The 23,079-nt window shown below is 41.9% G+C and overlaps 3 protein-coding genes across 15 annotated transcripts in view; 1 reads left to right on the forward strand and 2 right to left on the reverse strand.

Moving 5' to 3' along the window:
• The window catches only part of LOC118503340 (protein pangolin, isoforms A/H/I/S-like), a 56,757-nt gene that overhangs the window by 20,178 nt on the left and 13,500 nt on the right, over window positions 1-23,079 (forward strand). Inside the window, exon 3 of one of the 5 annotated variants that reach the window (XM_036036510.1) lies at window positions 9,328-9,429. The exons of the other annotated variants lie outside the window; for them this stretch is intronic. Coding sequence (XP_035892403.1) covers window positions 9,328-9,370 — 43 coding nt within the window. The 3' untranslated portion in view covers window positions 9,371-9,429. Of the gene's footprint in view, window positions 1-9,327; window positions 9,430-23,079 lie in introns of those variants that run through there. 5 annotated transcript variants of the gene reach the window in all.
• LOC118503348 (zinc finger protein 260) lies at window positions 6,209-19,050 on the reverse strand. Of its 9 annotated transcripts, none has more exons than XM_036036525.1 (6): window positions 18,633-19,050; window positions 13,038-13,067; window positions 11,332-12,947; window positions 8,835-9,218; window positions 8,475-8,753; window positions 6,209-8,399 (listed from the first exon to the last, which is right to left on the reverse strand). In XM_036036525.1, exons 3-6 carry the CDS (start codon window positions 12,025-12,027, stop codon window positions 8,073-8,075), a joined length of 1,686 nt encoding a protein of 561 aa, XP_035892418.1. In that variant the 5' UTR covers window positions 12,028-12,947; window positions 13,038-13,067; window positions 18,633-19,050; the 3' UTR covers window positions 6,209-8,072. The 9 variants fall into 9 exon arrangements, with proteins under 9 accessions (XP_035892418.1, XP_035892416.1, XP_035892415.1 ...); XM_036036523.1 differs by having other exon boundaries at window positions 11,332-12,962; XM_036036522.1 differs by lacking the exon at window positions 18,633-19,050 and adding an exon at window positions 16,025-18,485.
• LOC118503343 (tRNA (uracil-5-)-methyltransferase homolog A) lies at window positions 20,917-23,075 on the reverse strand. Its single transcript, XM_036036512.1, has 3 exons — window positions 22,793-23,075; window positions 21,407-22,727; window positions 20,917-21,340 (listed from the first exon to the last, which is right to left on the reverse strand). Exons 1-3 carry the CDS (start codon window positions 22,979-22,981, stop codon window positions 21,030-21,032), a joined length of 1,821 nt encoding a protein of 606 aa, XP_035892405.1. The 5' UTR covers window positions 22,982-23,075; the 3' UTR covers window positions 20,917-21,029.

Raw genomic sequence — 23,079 nt, forward strand, 5'->3', positions numbered from 1 at the left:
AGCTTTATTGTTTTACACTTCCATTCGGAGCATGCGAACGAAATGTCAAGCGGAAATATCATTCGGTAGGTGTTTGACAGCGCATAATACTACAAACAGGATGAAATATATACTGAAGGGAAAAATAACATTCAAATAGCCAACGCCGCGGCTGGCGGATGCAAAACTAATTGGTCAGAACCTAGGAGCTTACATCAATCACAATTCATGAATAGAAGACAAACGCAAGACAAACGATTCAAATCAAAATCGTCGTCCGAACTGCTTGTCAATCATTACAAACAAAAAATTACCTTCCGTGTTTTGGTCCAGCAGCGTTTTGCCTGACAATGAGACAACTACTTTTGTACGGTACACAATGGCATAAAGTGTTTTTGAGACGTATTTATTTGTATAGCTATGACTCTCATTAATTTATTAGTTGCCTCATTCGTTTGGAAGATGAGAAATAATGAGTGTAACTGCAACGAATTGACAACATTCCACCAGTAATATCCCGTGTGTTTTTGAAAACATGTTTGGAAAAATCTCAACATTTTTTTTATAATACACTTAAAAATGATGACAATCATTGACAATCCAAAGCAGAGTTCTACTGCAACACATTCTTGTTTTCTGTTTTCGAAAATCGAAACATTCTTGCAACCATTCGGTTGCATCCTCTGCGCCCATTCAATTTGGATGCAACTACTTGCCTTTCTTTGTCTCGTTCATTCTTGTACTGCTTTCTTATTGCTCAACTCGTCTGACATATCTCGCGCGGTTTGCTTTGGTTTTACCTCTCACCTACTTTGTTGTAAATGTTGGCTGATGGCGAATGGCGGGAGCCGGAGCTGAAATGTTGCCTTTTTCCAATTTACTATTATTGATTAAAATCTTGCAAGCGCAACAATCTACAAAACGAACGAACCGAACGAATCTGAACCGAGATGAACTGAACTGTACCAAACGAATTCATGGCGCTGTTGCTGTTGTTGCTGGAGAAATATAACCGGAATCGAGATGAAAATTGAACGACGGAAACTGGAAGGACGATTGTATGGATGCGAATGAACGGTCGGTATGGTTTGCCATCAACGTACCTCTAGCCACCACCGCCCTGCTTGCCCCGATCTCGGTTTGTGGCATTTTCGAAGGGTAAGTGATGTGAAAGGGAAACCAGGGAGGACAGCTAGGGGATTTGTGGGTGGGTGGGTTGGCTGGTTATGCTATAGCATGCCGTTCTCCATCGACGGTGCAGCCTCAGGGTTGGTTGGATGAGTTTGATATGGTGTGCTGGTTCTGGCAAGTGGCAGTATGCCTAGTCCTCCCTCCTCTTCCACCTACTTTGCTTCTTATATTATCCCACGCTTAGCTCCGGCTCTGCACTGTTCCCTTCGCTTCCAACCCATTCCATGGTTAGGCGGCGAATGAATGAAAAGCTTGTACATGCATTACAATGGAACAAAAATCTGACTAATGTACATGACACAGAGTCGAGATGTAGGGTAGGACATGTTGGGATAAGCAAAAGGGGTGTGGGAGAATTGTGGAAAAATGTGAAAAAGAACAGTCTTAATATTGAGAGGAAAAAGGAAATCTCGACGTACATTCTATACCCACATGCACACCAACACTCTCCAACAGAAGAAAGTCCCGGCGCTCGTTCACGTTTCGCGTGCTTCGAAAAGTTCTATAGCCATGTCATATTATACCGTTGTGCATAAAGTCAGCGCGCTCTTCAAACGGGGTTGCAATCTTTTCATAACTCACCTCACGCTTACATCCTCGTTTCTCCACGGTATTACGTATTACGGAAGAATATACACACAATATCGGGTTCAGCTCTCAGCTGCTGTTCGGTTTTGCATTTAAACCAGAAACACGCGAAACTAACGAGCAAACGAATGAGTGAACTTTCGCGAAGGCCACCTCTCAGCGCGCTTCTCCTTCCTTGCTCTAGGCCCTTTAGAAGCCCGGTATCACCATAATCTTATGGAGGAACCAAGGGGAAACCTAGCTTCTGCTGGTGAACGAATTGCAAAAATTACTTCTTCTTTTTCTTTCCTGAAAGTAGTGTAACCAAACCACGAAAGTGTGAGAGAGATGCATAAGAAATGAATAGAAATATGAAAGCAAAAATGTGACAGCAGATAGAAGAAATAGTAAAAACTGGGATCAACTCTAGCTTGAGCTCGAAGAACATAATTGCACCAGTGCTGCAAAATGTTCTCTCTATCACTCTCTTTTTTTCTCTCTCTCTCAAACGGAAAAGCATCCTCCAACAACCCCACAGGAGAGAGTGCTGAGTAGTAGTACTGCAACGGTGTAACACCTCGATTGAGTTGACTAATGGATGGAAGAAAACACATGCTTTTTTATAGTGACTCTGACGCGGATTGCATCATGCATCTTCAGACAGTCAAATTGCGAGTTTGACGAGCAGTCCCTTTTCTTTTTTATTTAGAGCCTTGTATTATCCTTTTACCACCAGTTCGCGGATTGAATAAGCTGGCAGAAAAGTTAATATTATACAGTTTAAAAATTGCTAGCAATTTTTAGCAGGATATTTCTAATGCTTCTGGAAGTTCCTATCATCTTTTGCCATATACATCTTTTGTTCAAAATAAAGGCAATTAAATATCCACTCCGCTTCTTATATGATTATAATTTGTCATACCCAATGGATCGGTATCTCTGACTTGTTGACCATAATCCATAGATGCAACATAAACAATATTCATTCCACATTGCTACATCAGGCTTAAACTTTTTTTTAAAGATAGTAGCGCCATCGTGTCATCGCGAAGAATGCGGTGAACTCTTTTCATTTTGTGGCACTGACCTGTGGGAAGGTACAGCGGAATAGTAGTAAACATAGACCATCGGAGCGGTATTCTACCGAAAAGAAACTGATCGGCGGGGGTAACAAGGCAATAAAAAGAGTAAATACGCTTCAGCGCATAATAATCGATATTGAAAAGCAAAAATGTTGCGTGAAATGAAAGGCAAAACAGCTTGACTCGTAACCGCGGGCCAAATTACTGCAGGGGCAGGGATGGTTAAAATCCTTCCCGCTAAAGAGACAGTAACTGAAGACTCTGCAGTTCACAAGGAACAGTAAACGTGAATGAGGACAGTTTCCGTCGCTGACATTTCGTGCCACCTTGTAGGAGGCCAGGTATGTGCTTTAAACATGCTAAGGTTAAAACTAACGTTAAAAGCATTTAGACTGATGACATTTCGCGAAGAAAGTGCTTGGTACACTACAAAGAAAGTAGAGATATGACTACTTGACGGAATTCTATGGTCGATTTATTAATGACTGGAAGTTGCTAGCATCAAACAACTTTGGCAAACAAACCGTGGGGTTGAAGTCTCGTAGACAGCGCAAAGAACATAAATAAATCAGCAAAACATAAATGATTTGCCTCACAGGTTTGCCCTAACGAACAAATGGATCTAAGCAATATCGATGAAATATTGACAAGTGTAAGAAAAAAAAAGAAAAAGGTGTATTATCGGGGCGTATCTTTGTTTCGAAAAATACTGAGAGGTTTAAAAAAAAGAGAATAGGATGAAGCCGTCTTGATATACATGGTTGCGTCGCCGATCGTCACACGACTCGGGCCGGGCACCTAATGCCGTCCGGACCATCTCACCTTACGCCGCACTCATTTTCCAACAGGAGTAACTTACGTCACTAACGCAACTCAATTGTAACTAACTTCCAAACTAACGTCCAACACGGCAACAACAAAACAAACTTTATCAACTGTTAAGCTATCTTTTTGTATTTTGTTATTCTGCATATTTGTATACATTTACATATTTGAAAATGTATGGCCTCTTATCTTGATCTTTCAGAAGAAGGCTGTGAGATTGCTAACCAATACTGGGAGTAAGCGGTCCCATTTGATAAATTGATAAAAACTGATTGTGTCTAGTGTGTGAGCCAATCAGTAGAAACAAGCAATATCTGACATTTACGATATATAATCGTCTGCAGAAGACGTCATCTATCGCCGTATGAAGTGGATTTCGCCCATCGCAAGCACGGGATCTAGTTGGTGAACAATTAAATGATTCAATTAAGCCTGCCATTTTTATGACGAATTGAGCCATCGCCTTCTAAAAAGCCGATTTGAAATTTTCTCAAGCGTTCCTCTGCTAGAAGCTGCTCCTGGCGGTTGATACCATTTCAACCCGTGCAGACAATGCAAGGGGAACAAAAGAAATTCCGGAAAACCTTCGGCAAGACGGAAAATGAAACGGCCGCCTGACTGAAACTGTCAGCCAGAATTGAAGGAAAAAAACTTTATGCTTCTACTAGAAACGAGCGGCAAGCTTTTCCAGCATACCGACCCTCGCACACGCCATCTATCTGGGCGCGGAGTATCGTTCTAAAATCACGAAAGACTTTTCAGTCCTTACAAGACTATCTGAGCTGCAGAACCTATGGCTTGGCCTGTGAGACAAATGAAAGACTGGGCAAACGAATCGGGCAGGAAGGATGTAAAACAGAAAATCAGCATTGATACGATTGAAAAGAAAATCTTCATTGAACATCGAGGTCCCCGTCCTGGTCTCGTCTTCACTGATGACGGAATCATGGGACGATACGATAAGCCAAAGCAAAGCGGGTGTGCAATGCCTGGACCTGCGGCATGAATGGTCTTGTTGAATGATTGGGCACGGACGAATTCGAAGCGTAATTCGAATGGGGCGGAAAATCGAGTCGAGAGTTGATAGAATGTAAAAATAATTGGAATAGGGTTGTTGAGTACGACGAAGCAAAATACTAAGGAACAAGTGATTGTGAAACCAGTGTGCTAAAAAAAGGCACACAAGTTAGTCGTATGAATGCGGGGAACAGAGTGTGGTATGTAAAATGGTGAATAAAAATGGGTTCGAAATGGTACAAGGAATGTCGTGCTTCGACAGAAATACGAAAAGAAACGACGTAAAGTTTCGTAGGAAAAATAAAAAGAAAATGGCGAACAGAATTCAGGAACAATCTGAAAATTATCGATTCTGTCGTCGTGGGAGAAGATGGATGGATGTGTTGGGTCACAGTGGCATGTAGGGTTTCTTACATACAAATAATAATGTTGTACGTGTAAGTCAGCAGTGTCGGTGTGCATTTTTTTATAATGTAAAGCATTAATTTCGTACTGCGCTTGTTCGCAAATGAATTATTATGACAACCGAGAGAACTGGCGACCTGTAAGAGGATATGGGACGCGGTTCGGACGAAGAATTGCAGGAGATCAATTAAGAGTTAGGTCGTGCTGACATTGCGGTCTCCATGCCATATGGTGCGAAAGAGAAACTGGCTGGTGATGTTGATTTTCACCGACATTGCTGACTCGAACAGAAACTACTTCACTCAACAATCTGCGCTCTGAGTTCTGCCGGGTTGAATTCGATCTGCTTCGGATCCACATTATCTCGCTACGATGCAATACCAGGAATGCCAATCGAGCACCACAGCTCTGTGCTGTTCTCTCCATTATGAACTCGGGACGATAGTACGTAATGAGGTACCAACTTACAAGGGAGAAACAAGCGAATTTCGACGATGAATCGATTCAGATGATAGCTGGCGCTAGTGAATAGCACTGGCGGAGATAAACATATGTGCATTTGAATGCATTTGAAGTATTGCAGTAAAACCTGGTCGTTTTGACGATATCCTGGTTTATGCTTGAAACAAACAGGGACATGTTAGTAAGCTTGTAGTATGTGGTATAAGTGTGCAATGCCACTCTTTTATTTTATTTTTGATGAACTGTCTGTCCGTATTGCTATGCATCACTTTTTATGAATGGTGGTTTTATCGATTATTCTTCTTAATCCTTAATTTAAGCAGTAATTTATTGTGAAGTCTGCTACTATATGCAAGTAATCTAGCCTGTCTAAAATATATGATTCTTTTTTGTGTAAATTCATTGAATCGCACGAAGCAGATTCGTACATCATCGTAAGCCTCACACAAGAGGGTTTTTAGATAGCTATACCGGATCTTCGACGGAAATGGAATGAACAACTGAAGTAAATATTTTTATAAAAAAGAAGAGCATCAAATGCTTTCCATGCCGGATCTGCCGAATCAAGATCGGCTCCAAATGAGCCTTTTATGATTCGGAGAGTTCGTCATAAGATACAACAGTGTTGGAACTGTGTCCATCAAGGTATACCAACATTCATGATTTATAAACATTTAATGTAGAGTTGGTTTCAAGTCACAATTTACATGGTTTTATTGTTCACAATATATATTTTATACAATTGGCCACGGAGTTTAACGCTATTCATCTGGTACACTTTCACTGTACATAAGAAGCGGATTAGTCAATGTTTGTATTGATTCACATTTATTCTAAACATTGTTGACATGTGTGTTTTTATTCCACACAAAATATTAGTACATTTATCTACCAATTACTAAGATTATATTTTTGGACATAAAAGTTAATAAGCGCAATACATAGCCGCATTTGTGACTTTATCGGTCAAAATTCAAACTTTTGCGCTTCTGTTTCAATTACCAAACATTCGCAAAGGCATGGATTTCCACAGATATGGCGCAACAGCGACCTGTTGCAGCGCGTACTATTTGCGCCGCTATCAACGATTACGGGATTCCTAATCTCGTTAAAGAGCTAGCTAGCTAGTAGACACAGCTAGTTAACATTTGTGTTATTTCTTGGTGAGATTGGGTTTCAATTTGGTATTTGTTCGGAAAAACGACCGTCACAGCGACATCAGATAAACAATAAGATATAAAATTTACTATTCTACTTCATTTCAGAATACATGCGAAACCGCTCAATATGGCCACGTAACGTTTGCTCAGCAAGCGACGCCAAATTACGGTTAAACACTAATTCACTTGAGATCGATTTACATCGATTGGGCCTTTTGATCTCACACTGGATTGAATCTGATTTTTTTGATTTACACTCACATCCTACGTTCACTATTGTCTGTATTCCTTAATGCAGACACAGATGGCAAGCCGAATTCCAAACTACAAATTGGTAACAGTGCTGAGTTCAGATTTTTTTTCGCATGATTTCGTATGGAATACACAAACATATCTACTACACGAATTACCGCGCAATCGCGACGCAGCGAGTTAGTATTTGTTACGTTTCATGTTTTTGGTATTCAGCTGAAAATATTCCTTTTCCTGGGAATAATTATTACAAGTGTATTATAAATTCTTACGAAAAAAGGTAACTAAGAAAGAATCGGCGCCAAATTTATGCTTCCTAAATCTTAAACAAGATTCTTCATACAATTGGCTAAAACATTTCATACCGGAAAATTCATTTTTAATGCATGATTTGTCTAATCTACCGAATGACTTAGCCATGCATGGACTTTGGGTGACTCTATTTCCATGTAAATTAGACTAGGATAACAACAATGGCGACTAAACGTGTAGCTGGGTAAAGGCAGATATGCATATATCCTGTTTCATGCTCTCCACGATTCCTCAAGGAACGTTCGCCGATTATGTGTTCTGTTTGCTTGGAATTTTTCAATTTTCTGCGCAAATTGTGAAGCACATTTACATAACGTTTGCCTGTAACTTATCATTTATTCAAACGAAATAACTAAGCATAAAAAATGAAATGGCGTCGAATAATCGTTTGTTTGGCATGGCTTTCAAGCGCCAGTTGTGTGCGCAGTCATTGGTTTGTTTGTTTGTAGGACTTTTCCTCATATACTTTGTGCGTTTCTAGGCATTGCTCCCTACATTTTCTACAAATATTTTGCACTTGTATATATGTTAGTAGGACATTTGAAAGATATTATTTTTGTTTTTAATTTTTAACAAATAAAGCACCTTTCCAGTCAATAGTATTAATAGAATAAGAGAACAAACATATTTCTCAAAAATGCTCCCTCCACCAATGCTATACTAGTGCTGCACAAGAAAGGTTATCTGTTGAGTTTTATCGAAAATAAAAAATAGAAAAGTAAAAACAAGATAGAAATCACGAATAGATAAAAACAAACTGAACATTACTTTTAAAACTCCCCCCGGCAAAACTGAATGATCGGTCATTCAATAGGCGATCTTAGTTGGTGAGCTCCTCAAGTAACTCCTCAGTGCTACGATTGGCACCGCGAAATTCTTTCATGTAGTTTGGCGGTACAGTCCATTCAAGTAGTTCCTGTACGTTTAGCTTCAATCGTTCCAGTGGATCGTATGACTTGTCATCGCAAACCTTGCGCCCAGCACACTTCAGTGAGTCGATTAGAACGTTGTCAATAAGTCGCTTATCGAAGCCCAGCTCCTTCAGTCGATCCTCGCTGGATATTTTCTTCAACAAAATTGCCACCAGAAATCGCATGCGTGAAATGGTCATGGGGGGATCTATGCCGTTAGTTTCAGTCGGTCGATACTGTGTACCAAAAGAGAAGGTTACAATTATACTAGGTTCTGCCAATCAATCACAATATAGCGGCGATATCCTTACCATGGGGTCCAGCATGTTGTCGAGATTTTTTACTGCGGCCGGATCTTTGTAGCACGCCGTCACGTGTAGTTGGTAGTCCATTTTTGTTTTGAAAAATTCTCCACACTTTTGACATAAGTACGATTTATCCTGCTGGTGAATGGAGAGCATATGCTTCTTCAAATGTGGTAGCTGTGAAAAGCTCGAGCTACATAGCGGACACTCAAACGGTTTCTCGCCCGTATGTTTACGAATGTGCAACTTTAGAACGCTTGAGTGAGCGAATGCTTGCCAGCACACCTGCAACATAGAACAGAACAAGAAAAATCGCAGTTTAGCAATCTGTAATCTGCAAGCTATTCAATATATAAATGATTTTACCTGACAGCGGTATGGGCGTTCACCACTATGAATGCGCTGGTGAACGATCAGCTGCGACCTTTGTGAGAAAACCGCCCCACACACAGCACAACCGTGCGGACGCACCTTCAGATGCGTCCGCATATGCTGCGGCAAGTGTCCTTTGAACATTTTGTTGCATATGTTGCAGTGGAACGCTTTGAGATTAGCATGGTAACAGAGAAGATGTTTTTTAAGTGCATCTGGTCGATAGAATCCTCGACCGCAAATGTGACACGTGTAGTCGCGGATGTCCATGTGGCTTTTAAGGTGCATTTTCAGGTTAGCGGCACAAGAGAAAGCTGCCGTGCATTGATCACACTTGTGTTTCTTGACCCCGTTGTGTGTAGCAAGATGCTGCGTTAGCTAAAATAATAATAGCGAAAAAGAAATGAAAATCAGTACTGTTTCTGCATTCATGCAGGCACATATTCACGTTGTACAAAATCGACACAAAGTAAATAATTCCGCTCAGTTATTTTCCCCTTCAGCTATATGCTCTACGCGCCCATCGGTGAGGGCATACATAATCCAAACCAAACCAACATGGAGGGGCAAACGTAAGTTCTACGGCTTATCGGAACATGTATGCTGTTGACAGGTCTGCTACGCCCTCAAGGAAAATGTTCTGCCGAACAAAAATACAACGGGTACAAAACGGTTAGTTGAATTACACTTTACCGCTCCGAAATTCATTTACCGTTCACGTTTCGGGAAGCAAGCGTACGAGGTTGTTTGTTTAGAGATGGGATAAAATAAACTTATGTTGTACTTATAAACTTTTAATTATCTGAAACAAAAGGCGTTTCGCCATATACTAGGAAATCTACTATACTACAAACTATATTTACAATTTTTAGCCAGTTCGCTTACCTGCAAATAGTTCCAGCAGAACGCTTCGAGATTAATTTTCGTACAACTTATATTTGAAAGCTAACAACAACTCTTTTCTGAGCAAGCCCTGCTACACGGAACCATGGATACGTACGTGCATCAGCGCATAACATATTGCTGTTTCACGCTGACCTCGAAGCAAATCATACCTCATCTGAAAGCCTCTAGCCTTACCCAGTCAGAAGCGGTAGTAAAATCGGGCTTTATGATCATCCTACATTCGTGAAAATAATTCTTGTTTCTGAAAGAAGAATTCTTCTTGCCTTTTTCTACTCTACTTTACTCCAGCATCCCTCTCCATCTACCCGGTTTACGCTTTCCGTTCAAGCAAAATGGCAGGCAATTTTTCGGAGACGATGAATTTTCCAATTACCCGATACTTGTATCACATAACGATACGATTTCAAACTACTTTCACCGAATTATATCATCCCCGGAATACACAAACATATGTACTAAAACATTATAGTTTTGTTTTGTCTTCTAAATATGTCGTTGTTTGTTGTATTTCGAACAACCAAGTCTAGTGCCTCCTTCCATAACCCCCTAAACTACACTGACTCAATAAAACAACAAAGTCTATATAGTGAATACGACCATTTAGAAACGAAAATTACTTTATTTATCATCAATATAAAAGTGAAACCATGTTGAAATTCATTCCGATCATGTTGCGTTTTTGCAAACGATTGGTAACTTTCGGTTAAATTTTTACCTAGAAGTTTATATCCTTGGAAAAGGCCTTGCCGGGAGGCAGCAACTCTAATGAGTGTTCCATAGGACTCGCTCAACCAGCTAATCGTATCACAAAAAGCGTAACACGATTTTCATCGTGTCGTGCGCTGTCGTATCCTTCGAAAAGATACGAACGGAATAGGTTGGATGTAATCAGAAAGACGTTAAATTGATTACATATACAAATATTACTTCTTGTCTTGTTTGTTGGTGCTCTTTTGCGTGAAGTTTGTGCTACAGTGTCGCCGTAGCACACATGCAGAAGCCTGAGAAAGGTACAACTTTCAATCTCTTTCTTGTTTCTGTCCAAAGGTGGTAACATTACACAGCACCAACCGACACTGGAAGTAAACTCAAAGACGCTATTTTATCATGTGCAAAGCTGACTAAACGGAGACATACATTCTTGGCATCGACATTCCGTTAGATCTTTCTGAAAACCTTCACTCAATAATTGTGCATTGGCTTCGTTTGTTTAGTTGACTTTTCGCCATACTGTAAGCGTAAAAAGAGCGACGGGAGAAAGCGCTAGAGCACGCTCGTGCGAGAATCGTTTGCTTTCCTTTCATCTTTTGCTGATAAATAGAAAAAAAAACTGCAATCAAAAGAGACAGGCTTTCCCTACAGGACAGGAGTACAGCATGTAAAGCAACATACACAGTTTACTGAACACGGAACTGATTGCACGATTGAACAGGAAGCAAAAAGTGCGCTTTGCAGGAAGGATTTCTGGCCCATTTTTCGTGCAGCCGGTGCTTTTATTCTCCCACTTTTTGGAGACCGTATCGTCAAGTGTTTAGAATTAGAATACATAATAAAGGTTTCCCAAATATATTATATTTAAACTCACCTGTCCACCACGTGCGAAGGTTTTCGGGCAAAGCGAACAGCTGTACGGTTTTTCGCCCGTATGAATGCGCATATGTAATCGTAACCGCTCCTTAATGGGGAACGATTTTCCACAAAGATCGCACGTATACTGCTCATCCGTACCGTGCTGCGAAGCAATGTGGTTCTTCAGACATCCTGCCTGTCGAAAACGATTTTTGCAGTGCGGACATGGGTACGGCCGTTCATCATTGTGTATACGCAAATGTTTGCGCAAATCGTTCGTGCCCATGAACTCCTTTTGGCATACTTCGCACTGATATAGCTTCCGTTCTTGGCGCTTTCGACCGCGCTTCGACGACGCCGATCCCCCGGCAGAGGATAGGGTTGCATCGGTGCCACTACCAGACTCGGCACCGTCCGCTTCCTCGCCTGCTTCGTCAACTGCATTGACTAGCTTCTTCACATCCGACTTATCATCCTCGTCATCGCAGTGGGCAGATGTTTCGTTGTAGTTGATCGGTTTTTCCGCAATGAACGAAGGAAGTTCCATTGCGGACATTTCTTCCTCGCCACTCGACATCTTCGCGGGAGTTGGGATGGTGCCCTTGCTGCTGATGTTGACGTTATTGTTGCCTTCATCTGGGGTTGCAATCTTTGGCGAATGCTTACCCACGTACCGAGACATTCGGGTTTGACGCGTTGATTTCTTCATCATGTCGTTAATAAAGAAGCGGTACCAAATGGCCTCGAAACGTCGAACGAGCTATACCTCTCAGCCGAAAGATGTCTTGTGTGTCCGGATTGTAATCGAACACGCTGTTTACAAACGCGTACGGAAAGAAATAAACGCACCACGATGCCGTATCGTTCGTTAAGTTCTCCCGGGGGGAGAGTGTTTCTAGCAATGCGTCTTGAGACTGAATCGGTACACGTAAAGTTCGGTCGTTTACAAGGGTTTGAAGTTTCGTAGCTGCACAAGTCTATTCAAGCACCGTGGTATGCGTTCTCGCACCGTAATTGTGTTAGTGGAAAGAGTTTTCAGCTTGCTGATAAGAGCCGTATCACCATCACCATCAGCACTGTTAGTTTAAGAAAAGCACCTAAAACATTACCACAACCAAAAGCACCAACACCACCACCAGAGAGAAAAGATCACATAATGCGTTATCGCACTAACACATTGTATTTTGGGCGCGAATTCTATCAACTCCTGGCTTCAGACACCATCCAGTTATGAGGTTAGAGAAAACGCTCAGGTACGGGTGAGGCACGCATCATGCCAGACGCCCACTCCACAATTTTTAACGAATGTTTCTACATGTTAGGCAAAATGATCAACAGTCTTGAAACACTTCTGCTAACAAGCTTTAAAATTGTTCTTGATAGTTCATACTCTTACTGCAGGGATGCTTCCGAAGACGGTGTTCGGTAGGTCACGTCAATTTCCGTCTTCCTGCCCGTCGCATTCGGAGTCGTTGAACGAGTTAAGGTCGAAATTATGCATGCACCACATTTCAAAAACTGAAGCCCCGTTGTTCACCTCCTCGTTCCGCCACAATCAGACCGTACCGAATGAGCTTTCAGGGGTTGAACCATTAGTTGACCTCCTGTCGTACCTTGGTTGCATATACCCTCCTGTAGAAGATATTCCTGTGTATATAATACACGCATAGGAGTTTTTCTTCGATGAATCATGAACATGTACGATTAGCAGTAGAAGCTTACTTCCGATGTGGAGCGTAATATAGAGAAGAGCTGGAAAAAGGAATTGAAATGTTTATGAGAAATCTGTAGAACATATCCGATGGGTTCACTATTGTCCCACGTATCAATAACAAAAATCATTCAAACAGGATAGATACATTTTTACACATTTACCTTTTGAAGATGCGAGAAACGTCGAATGCACACCATCCCGGCTAGTAGCAGCAGGACATTTTCGATCATATTATTTTGAACAGGCTCACCACTGTTGGCCAAGCCGATCGAATATAACCGCACGCTACAAAAGTTGATTCAGATAAGCTGAACAAACAATCTCTATTACGTAGCCGCCAGCACATTAGTTAAGCCCCTATCAACACAACTTATCACGTCCTATATTGTTGACTCCATGTTCCAGTACTCGAGCTCTGAGTTAACCAAAAGTCGCACACCAGCACCACAAGGGGAAAACATCATTTTGACTGTCCGGGTTCGTGTTCTTTGAATACACTGAGCAAACCACGGAGATTTCAACTGCTATGACCCCTCTTTCAGAATATCATCCTAATGCAATGCTAACAAAAACATCGCACAGAAATGCGGGATGATCCCTTAACCAGTAAACTCGGACGAATCGTGCCGATTCAAGAAAAACTTCAACTCGCCTTCAGACTGGAAACCCATGGTGTGATGCTACCCATGCTGTTCATGATAAGTCGGTAAACGAGCGGCGAAAAACTAAGTTGATAAGAACCATTACTATCTGCAGCAATTTAGAGCCTGTTATTCGACCGTAATGAAAATGGAAGTAAGATTCAACTATGTTGTTGTAAAAAAAAATCCATTAATACACGAAGCACAAGCCTTTCTTGTTTCTCTTTTCTTCTATCAATCTTATGTCGCATTTTATGTATCACCACGCCTTCGGTATGAATGTTTCTTTTGCTGTTTGCTTTGTACGACCCAAAGTTGTTCTGTATCGGCCTAGCTTATATCCTGTTCGTTTCTATTATTTATCTGTTCTGCTGTATGTGCATCAACATCTGTGTCGCACGTGCTTCTTTTTCACAGTTTGCTCAGTTCCTTGTGGATTCATGGCATAGAGTTCATTCGGAAGCCAAATCTTCGTCTTCTTCACTTATCACCGTCACATTTGCCACCGAGGTTTCTGTGACAGACGGCGTTGAAATCTTTATCTCGAATCATTAAAAAAAAACCCACCGGACCGAGAAAACAAATGAAGTCTGCATCGTGGGAGAGAAGGAAAAAGTCACTCAAAAGTTCATACATGTGTGGTGCAATATGAAACGATCGCAAGCAGGCATCAACGAGCGTCACCCAGAAGAAGAGAACTGTTACTGTTTCCCTACATTCGGGTTTGTACGTCGCATTCCGTTTCCGCTGCTGGGATGCTGTATGATTAAGCGCAACCCTCTGACTGATGTCAGCAAAAAGGAAACCGTTGTAGAGAATCCCGTGCATGTGTTGGAATCATGTTAAATAACCCGGTTCGTGGTGGAATTGAAAACCGAAGCTTCAGGCAGGCCAGTAGCCTCCGTGTTCTAGAACCAACGGGCGGGACGGGTCGAGAGCGATACGGGCCAAGAAACGCGCCATCTCATCAACCAACGATAGAATCGCTATTGCCGCGTCTGGTGAAGATATTCTTAGCTCTGAGGCGTAGTGTGGTGATTGAAGGCAAGGCAATATGCGTTCGGCGCACAACATGCGCTATAATATAGCTCTGGGCAACATACATACGCAGAGAGCGAGGTTCGATGCTACCAATCCCCGATCCAATACATACTCTCAACCGAGAGGAAAAAACATATCCATATGCAATGCTTGAATGATTAAAAACAAAACAATTCCATCGGTCGCTCGATCGTTGCTGATTCAAGCCTGCCTGCCTGCCTTGGGTCAATAGACCGACTCAAAAATTGATTCAAAGATGCCATAAGCGAACGCTTCTAAACATAAGATTTAAATTTTATTATTTCCCTTCAGCTCAGTTTAAAAGTATTTTTTGCTTTACTAAACGTTATCTATCGCGTCTAAGTTCGGATGGTTTTGGTCGATATGGCAATAGTCAAAAATTATGCACGATTTGTGCGGCTTAAAGACATTTCTTGTAAGTCAATCCTGTCTTCGGAGAGACAATCTGCATAGCTAAAATACTGTCATACATAAATTATCGCCTTTGCACTTCGCATGCCGGTAATGAGATAGCATGCATTCAAACGCAGAAACATGTATTTCTGTGCTTATTTAACCAGCATAGTAATTTATAATATTTATCGATTCGTGTTCTGGTAGGGGGTGGCTAGGCTAGGCTATAAATATAACGTCTTTATATTTGTTTCCTCCAAAGCACATTCTACACCTCGTTGAAGTCTTTCGTCGCTGCGATATCGCATTGGTTCAAACAACATACCAACAGATAAAAGCAACGTTGAATGTAGCTGTTGTGTTGGTTTTGTGTAAATAAAATCTTATCAAAACTGCGTTGCTCATAATTTTCCTTTCCTTGCCCTCAACACTCTCTAATTTTTACATCTATGACGCACAAGACTTAGCGAAAAAAATCTAGTCTGTTCGTCAATGTATTATTGCATTACGTACTTGCCAAAATTTAATCGTCGTGTGTATTCAACTATGTGCATAATAAGCCTATCTATCTCAGAATTTTGGGATAGAACATTTTCTATGTTATTATTGAACGAATTGCTCTTCAAACCCGAGAACGCTGGCTGAAACCTGAGAACACGCATCCCTGTTTTCTTGATTAATCACAAGTAAAATCAGAACAGTGAGTCCTGGTGGTACGGCCAGTATGGTGTGTCATTCGACGGAACAAACATCAATAAACACACCACATATTACTGTAAACTCAGACATAGAGATAAAGGAACAAAACACACTTGTATACGCAACACACACACACACACACACACACACACATACAGGACTCACAGTAAAAATTGATACCTTAGAAAACTAGTACTTACCTACAATAGACGCTTCCGGGGGTTGTAAAACTGTTAAGTATCCATGTAATGTAAGTAGTCGTCAGAATAATCACAATATTCCCTCCCTGAAGAAACGTTAAAATCCCACGATCAAGCTGTGCTGTGGCGTTCACCGCGCTAGCTGCGCGACCGGTCGATGAAACCGCACACAAGTGAGTGAGTTTAACGGAATCAGAGCAGTCCTATAACACCACAAAAACGCGCTTCGTGGTCCAACTCGGAGAGAGAACTTCGACCAAGAGGAAATACCATGTAGAGGAAAATGGAGCAAGAGTATATGTTGCCATCTAAATCTCGCGACACGCGGAACAGCGAAAAGTTTAAACTATGCTCCGACTACTCTAGTTGTGAGGTCGGTAATGTTAGCGCATCTTCAGAACGATGCAAAGAACAACACACACACGCCGTTTTCTGAGAGTCTGAGCACAGAATTATGGCTACATATGTATGCGTTGTTTTATTTATCTAACGCACATTCGAATTCGCCCGTCGTCACTCATCACGGCGCGAGACTTAGTCGTATGAATTTTACATGTTGGAACGGTTTATACGTACAGGAACCGGGCACTTCTGGGGAATGGGCGCTGTTGTATCAACAAAAGTTCGATTTTTCATTAGTAGCTTTTGCTCATGCTTTACGATAAGTCCATCGTTTCTTAACCTAACCGCTATCGCGTCGCGAGTAGATAACACGTGTACGGCGACCTTGTACGTGACATTGCACCAGCAAAATCCTCACTACAGAAGAACGTCTCCCAAGCAGGAGACCCCACAAACTGACTGCATGTGTTGTATTAGGCTGCATGAAGTAAAACTCCCAACAAAACGATGCCACCATAGTACGCAAGAACGCAACGTGTATGTTCGGGCTTGTCGGTTGTTTTGATAAGCAAACGCGATCGCACCAACACGTGCACTGGGTGAATGCATTACGTAGAAAAACGCGTCTTGATCGAGGGATTTTCGTTCGCTTGATTGTATGTGTCAGTGAGAGAGCGAGAGAGCGGGAAGTAAAAGAGCGGGGGGGGGGGGGTTGGAGGGTAAGTGTAACGCTATTGGGCGGATGATTTTATGTTTAATTAAGTGGCAACGATAGATAAATTAATAAAACGGTTCCCTTTCATCGACGCGGCCATACTCGCGGTGCCTCAACAGTATGCCAATTCGAGAGCGCCCGCACAAAAGAACCAGAGAAGAGACAATTGTTGCAATACTTCTCAGTTTGTGTTCATTGCAGTGGGCGGCGGAAGTGATCGCACTTACTACATACATACAACTGATTTAGCAGAATTTGGCATTTTCTCTACACCAAAAAATGCTTTTCTAGAAGCAATGTAATTTGGGGCGCTGGCATGTTAAGTGAAAAGCACAAGCTAGTTTTTGTTACGATTTATTCAATGTGTTGCATGCTCCTTCTGTAACCTACCTATTTAATAAATTTGTTAAAACGAAAAAAGCCAAAAGAAAAACATACGATAGGCGTTAGTGATAATTATAACATGATGAAGAATATTCTCTAACACAAACGTAAGACATGATTCGTCGAAAAAATCCTCCATTGTGTTCAAAGAGCATAGCGTTTCTGCTAGGACGCAAGTAATACAAAATCATTTTCACCAACGACCAATAATGCAAACCGATGCTTCCAGCGGACGGTGCATCCGGAAGTTTTACTAATTTCCGGAAAAGGTACGCCTAGACAAACTGCTCTCTTGATGTTCCCAGCTCATCTTCGGTGAGAGCTTGCTCTTACGTTGGCTCTTTTCGCTAATAATCAAAATGGCATTCAAAGTTAAAGTGCCAGGACTAGAAAGGCCTGTAGGATTGTCTTGATCAAGAAACCGATTTACCAAACAAACAGAAATAGGAAACCACGCATTGAAGTCTTTTTCTTAGGCTTTAATTCCCGGTACTTCTTTATACTGATAAGAATGCAACAGCCAGGCGGTGCCAAGAAACATGCGCGATAGGTACAGCACGGAGATAATGGATGAAATAAAAGAAAAAAAAAATCCAAGTTTCGATAGTGATAAACGTTTCAAGGTTTTCGGCTGTGAGCCGTATTTAGGAGAGTGGGAATACATCGTTTATTCAATTATGTCGTATTTCGCATCAATCCTGGCTATAGCGTTTCGACCACGGTACATCTGAATTTTCGTTTTCTATGTTTGCTTACGCAACGATCTATTTTAAGATTACTCCCATTCGAGCTGCACACATTTTATAGCAAACAGCATGCACACATGTGGCGAAGAGCTGAGAAAACACTGTAAAATAATTGACCATCTATATTTGCAACTCACTAGACAATGGCTCACTTGTAATAAATGCTGGATCAAAATATAGAGCCTCTCCCCGCCCTTCTCTAAACTACTTTGGATCTTTCTAATTTACTTTGCCTGCTTTAAACTACCATTGGACAATAAACAACGTTCATGCATACGTACCGTGTAACACCATTCGTCATCAGGATCGAGCGATAAACCGAAAGTTTCTTTCTTTTGCATGAACGAATCACTTTACAAATCGCATGCATAACATACCATACGAGTTGAGGCTCGCATCGTCATGCAAACAAACTTCTTACCTACGATTAGCTCTCTTGTCGCATATCACTTTTCCACAACCCAGGACTTTTCCATTTTGTTGTAGTACGAATGCACTGCACAGGAACAACAATCAATTAGAAATCTAGCACCGATTTGGTTCTTTTACATGAACCTGGTTCTTGTGAATTAATATCAGCCGTAATTTTACGCTCTACCATTTGACAGTTCACACACACTGCGAAGTTTGTTTTGTTTACATTTTGCGCAAGCGCGGCCGTGCTGCCATCTTGCCCGGTTTGCACGAAATTGTATAATGTGAAATAAAATTAGTAAACGTTGGTAGAGAGTTCATATTATGAACATTTGTTTAACACCAATGCAACTCTTGAATATTTAAAATCCGGATTTAGCCGGACGCCCTAGGTTAGTGAACGTTACACAATAGTTAAGCGAATTTCGATTGCAATTAGTTCGATGTATTCCCAACTTTTAAACGCCAAAAACGCGAACGAAATCTATCAACATGGTACTATTCACATTCCATGTAGGATACCAGCTGTCTCGTGCGTTCCAAAACGTATACATCGCTTTTACGCCTAAATCTTTCCATGGCTTTCTTTCGACATGTTGAAAATCGTAATGACCACCTACACCTACACCTAGACCCAGATAAAACTCTTTGTCGAACGGGGCCATTCGAGTTCCGCTCAGTCGCCAGAGGTTTGCAAGTTCAGGTTTGCTAGATTGAATGTCATTGTGAAAACCATTTTCCGGATCAACCGTACAGTAAACTTCTCCATCTACCTCCATCCAGACTCCCTCCGGTGTCCATTTGAGGCCGTACTCGTGAAAGTCGGCGCTCCATTGTACATTCCTAGTCAACGTGCACATCTTAGAACAGCGTAAAGGTTCCCGCTCGCTCACTATAAGTCCTCCCGATAGCTGATTTCTGAAACGAGGTCCGCCGAGCACAAATGCAACGCGCATCATCCCAGAAGCATAATTATCTGGTCCATAAAAGTCTGTAGCTGGGATGATGAATAACTCTTAAAAGAAATAATTAACAGATTGTTAGTTGCATGTCATTTTGTCCGAGCAAAACCGCTAGTGAGCATTTACTTACGAGGGAATATCCAATTTCCTTGTGGCAGCTTCGCTCGGATTAACACTCTGCCATAGGTAAATCTGAAACTGTTGATGGTAGTAATCTGCGCAGTAAGCACCGGAGGTATCATATCAAAGTCGATCTTCGTGTCCCGTATACAGTCCCGTGAACTACGGTGACCAGTGCATTCTTCAGCGAAACGAAACTGCTTCGACGTCGAACCAGGACCGAATTTCTCTTCGAATAGAGTGGGCCGGATAGCCAGGTGACCATTCTGCAGCTTAATATTGTCCTTGAAATCTGCGTAAACCACAAACTCGTTATCCGGATCGGAAGCAAAACGGTTCTCCATACGCCATTTCTGCATATTTATCGTGTGCCCGTTAAAATCGTCCTCAAACAATATTTCGCCATCACAAACTTTTCGTCCATTAACAGTACTACGTCCGTTGGCGCAACCTTTCATCATGCGATCCTCGTAATCATCAGTTTGCGTTGCGGTTGATCTCACCTCTTTAGTGCGCCGTTCATTAGGTGATAATGACGCGTACGGGAACAACTCGGATGTCGCGGAACGTGGCACAACACCGGATGCAGATATAGGCGACGGAGTAGCCGCCGGACGTAGCTCTTGAACGATGAATGATCCACCATTTGTACGGTACGTTTGTCCGTTACGAACTATCACTGTACGAAAGTATATGGTATCACCAGGAACTAGTTTTGCTTCACGGTCGATAAAAAGGTATCGTCCATTCTTTATTTTGGTTATCGTTTGTGCCCATCGCCCCACATCGTAGTACTGCTCGAACTGTTGATTAAGTTTCCCGTGAAATGTAAACGAACTAATTCCTGGATCAGCGTTAATCCATACGATCAGTCCTTGTGGATCAAATATTTCAAATCGTGGCTTCGGTGGTTGATAACGTCCACTTCTACGCGGATCGCAATCGGAAAAGTGCAGCACAACAAAAAAACTAACAAGTATCAGAAAGATGTGCATCATCATTCCAGTAGATGTAGCAGTTCACTAATATTACACACCGAAGCAACAAACATCTTACCTTTACATCTTTTCGAGAGAGTGGGATTCCCGTTACTTTGCTACACCTTTGAATCAGAGTGTGGGAATCGTTGGAAGTAATCGGTGTGTAATACAATGGGTGCACGATCTAGATCAAAGATGCACACGAAATCATTGTATGAAGCGGAACGACTACGTCATCAACGTACGTCACTGGATTGCAAACACAAGCATATATTTGCCATTAACCGAAGGATATTTATATGTTCCATGAAATCGCCGAAAGGTTATTCATATCCTTCCTACTTAAGTATTTCCCATCATCTCTCCTTTTTCTTTTCCACTTTCTTGTTCGTCATTCTTAGCTTGTTCAGCGACGGGATCTGGATTAGGTTCTGGCTCACGTTCAAATAGTATAACCAATTCCGTGTGAGGAGTATGCGGAAATAAATCCACTGCGATAGCTTTCTGCGCAATGAATGGTTCTCCACGCAGCTGCTTGGAGCAAGGACGCATTAAATCGATCCAATTTTTGATAGCACTTTGCGGTGAGCATGACACGTATACCAGTTTATTTAAACCTCGTGCGTTTCTCAGCTGCGTAATCGAGCGAATATCTAAAAGAGAAGACAACAAAGTTAGCCAAAATGGTTTAATCTGTAGCATTTTTGCAAGTTACGTACGTAAGCCAGCTCTCGGTGGGTCGACAATTGCTGTCAGTGATTCCTGCTGTTCCGGGATAACGTTTGCTTGTCTAAGCAATGACACTATAAGGTCATCAGAGTTTCCGGCGAAAAATTTACAATTCTTCACTCCGTTCCTTTGAGCGTTGTACTCCGCATCTTTAATAGCTTGCTCAACAATGTCGACACCAAACACTTGCTTGCAGTGACTCGCGAAGCATAAGCCGATTGAACCCGTTCCGCAACAAATGTCCAAAATACTTGTGTTTTTATCGGGTGCAGCAACATCGATGGCGCACTGATAGAGCAGCTCGGCTGCAGGAGTGTTGATTTGGAAAAATGCTCCTGGGCTGATGCGAAATGTGAGACCTAATATTTTGTCCTCAATGTGTGTATCTCCATACAAATGTTCCATTGGATTGGTGTATTGGCCTTGCTGCCGTTTTTGAATCACTTCAAAGTAGATAGAACAAATACCTGCCTTTTTACCGGCTTCCGATGTTAAGCAATCGACGATGGCCTCTTTCATTATCTTTTGCTCGTCTACGGATAGTGACTGGAGATGCACGCCTACGATCACCATCGCCTGACCGGTTGCATACGACATTCGCACTGTCATTTGACGAAAGAAGCCCTGATATGTTTCGGCGCTGTAAACTTCGAACGGTGAACGTTGCACGTATTCTTCAAAGAGCGCTACTATTTGCTTCATCGTGCTCGGGATGTGCTTGAGATGCGCTATTGATTCAACCTCGAGAAAGCCATTAGAATAGCTTCCAACCCGAAATCCTACGCGCTTTACACCTTGTGCATCCTTTCCGATAGAAAACTCGCATTTGTTACGATATCCATCTTGGATAGGAGACGGTCGAATCGACTCCAAAGCGCAAGGTAGACCGCCGTGCTCTTGGCGTTGCCTTTCCACATACGGTCGTAGCGTCGGAATGGACGACCATAGTTCATTTCCAAACTTTTGAAGTACGTTTTCCATTTCCGATTGCTTTTGCTTCAGCTGCTGCTCGTAAGGCAGGTATGCGAGCGACGTTGACGATGCTTCGACAGTGCGTCGCTTTATGTTTAATGGCTCTCCTTCAGTTGAGGATGCTTCCTTGCGTCGACGTACCAAAGGATCCGGAGCAGGTTTAGCTTCGAAAGCTGACAATTCCCTGCCTTTCCATTTGTAACCATCAAGCGATTTAATTGCCGCTTCACGATCCTCTTGGTTGCGAAAGCAAATGAATATGAAGGGACTGCCGGGCTTCATAATTTTTATTTTGTTCATAGATAGCTTCATCTTCACGTTCAGCAATTTTTTAAGTTCCTGCAAAAATGTTCATAGGAAATGTCGGTTCAAACTTTGAACTAAACTATCGTCAGTGTACATACCCCTATGCCATAGTATTTGGGGAGCCCTCGAAGTTCGATTTTGAACAACTCGGATGTGAAGCCGGTAGCATCGAGGTACGCGTATTCTTCGCCTTTCAATTCACATTTCACATCTTGCTCAAGGACCGGTTCGCTTGCCGAGGATTCCTCCACTGCAGCAGACACTTTCTCTGGTTCCATTTTCTGCATATTTACAACAATGTATGTCCGTTTTATGCCAAAGCTTCACTCGTAGCAGATATATAGAAAGCACGTGTTTTGTAAACAAATATATGTGACAATTGTCA

This window comes from Anopheles stephensi, chromosome 2 (assembly GCF_013141755.1).
Source record: "Anopheles stephensi strain Indian chromosome 2, UCI_ANSTEP_V1.0, whole genome shotgun sequence".
In the NCBI taxonomy this organism is placed as follows: domain Eukaryota; kingdom Metazoa; phylum Arthropoda; class Insecta; order Diptera; family Culicidae; genus Anopheles; species Anopheles stephensi.

What these genes read in the sequence shown, in the direction of transcription:
- LOC118503343 (XM_036036512.1), bottom strand. Translation starts at nt 22,981, where the DNA reads ATGCAGAAAATGGAACCAGAGAAAGTGTCTGCTGCAGTGGAGGAATCC. An exon ending in CCAAATACTATGGCATAGGG is followed by an intron (nt 22,728 to 22,792) that starts GTATGTACACTG and finishes ACATTTTTGCAG; the next exon opens with GAACTTAAAAAATTGCTGAA. An exon ending in CCCACCGAGAGCTGGCTTAC is followed by an intron (nt 21,341 to 21,406) that starts GTACGTAACTTG and finishes CTTCTCTTTTAG; the next exon opens with ATATTCGCTCGATTACGCAG.
- LOC118503348 (XM_036036527.1), bottom strand. Translation starts at nt 12,027, where the DNA reads ATGATGAAGAAATCAACGCGTCAAACCCGAATGTCTCGGTACGTGGGT. An exon ending in AACGCCCATACCGCTGTCAG is followed by an intron (nt 8,754 to 8,834) that starts GTAAAATCATTT and finishes TCTATGTTGCAG; the next exon opens with GTGTGCTGGCAAGCATTCGC. An exon ending in ACAACATGCTGGACCCCATG is followed by an intron (nt 8,400 to 8,474) that starts GTAAGGATATCG and finishes TTTGGTACACAG; the next exon opens with TATCGACCGACTGAAACTAA.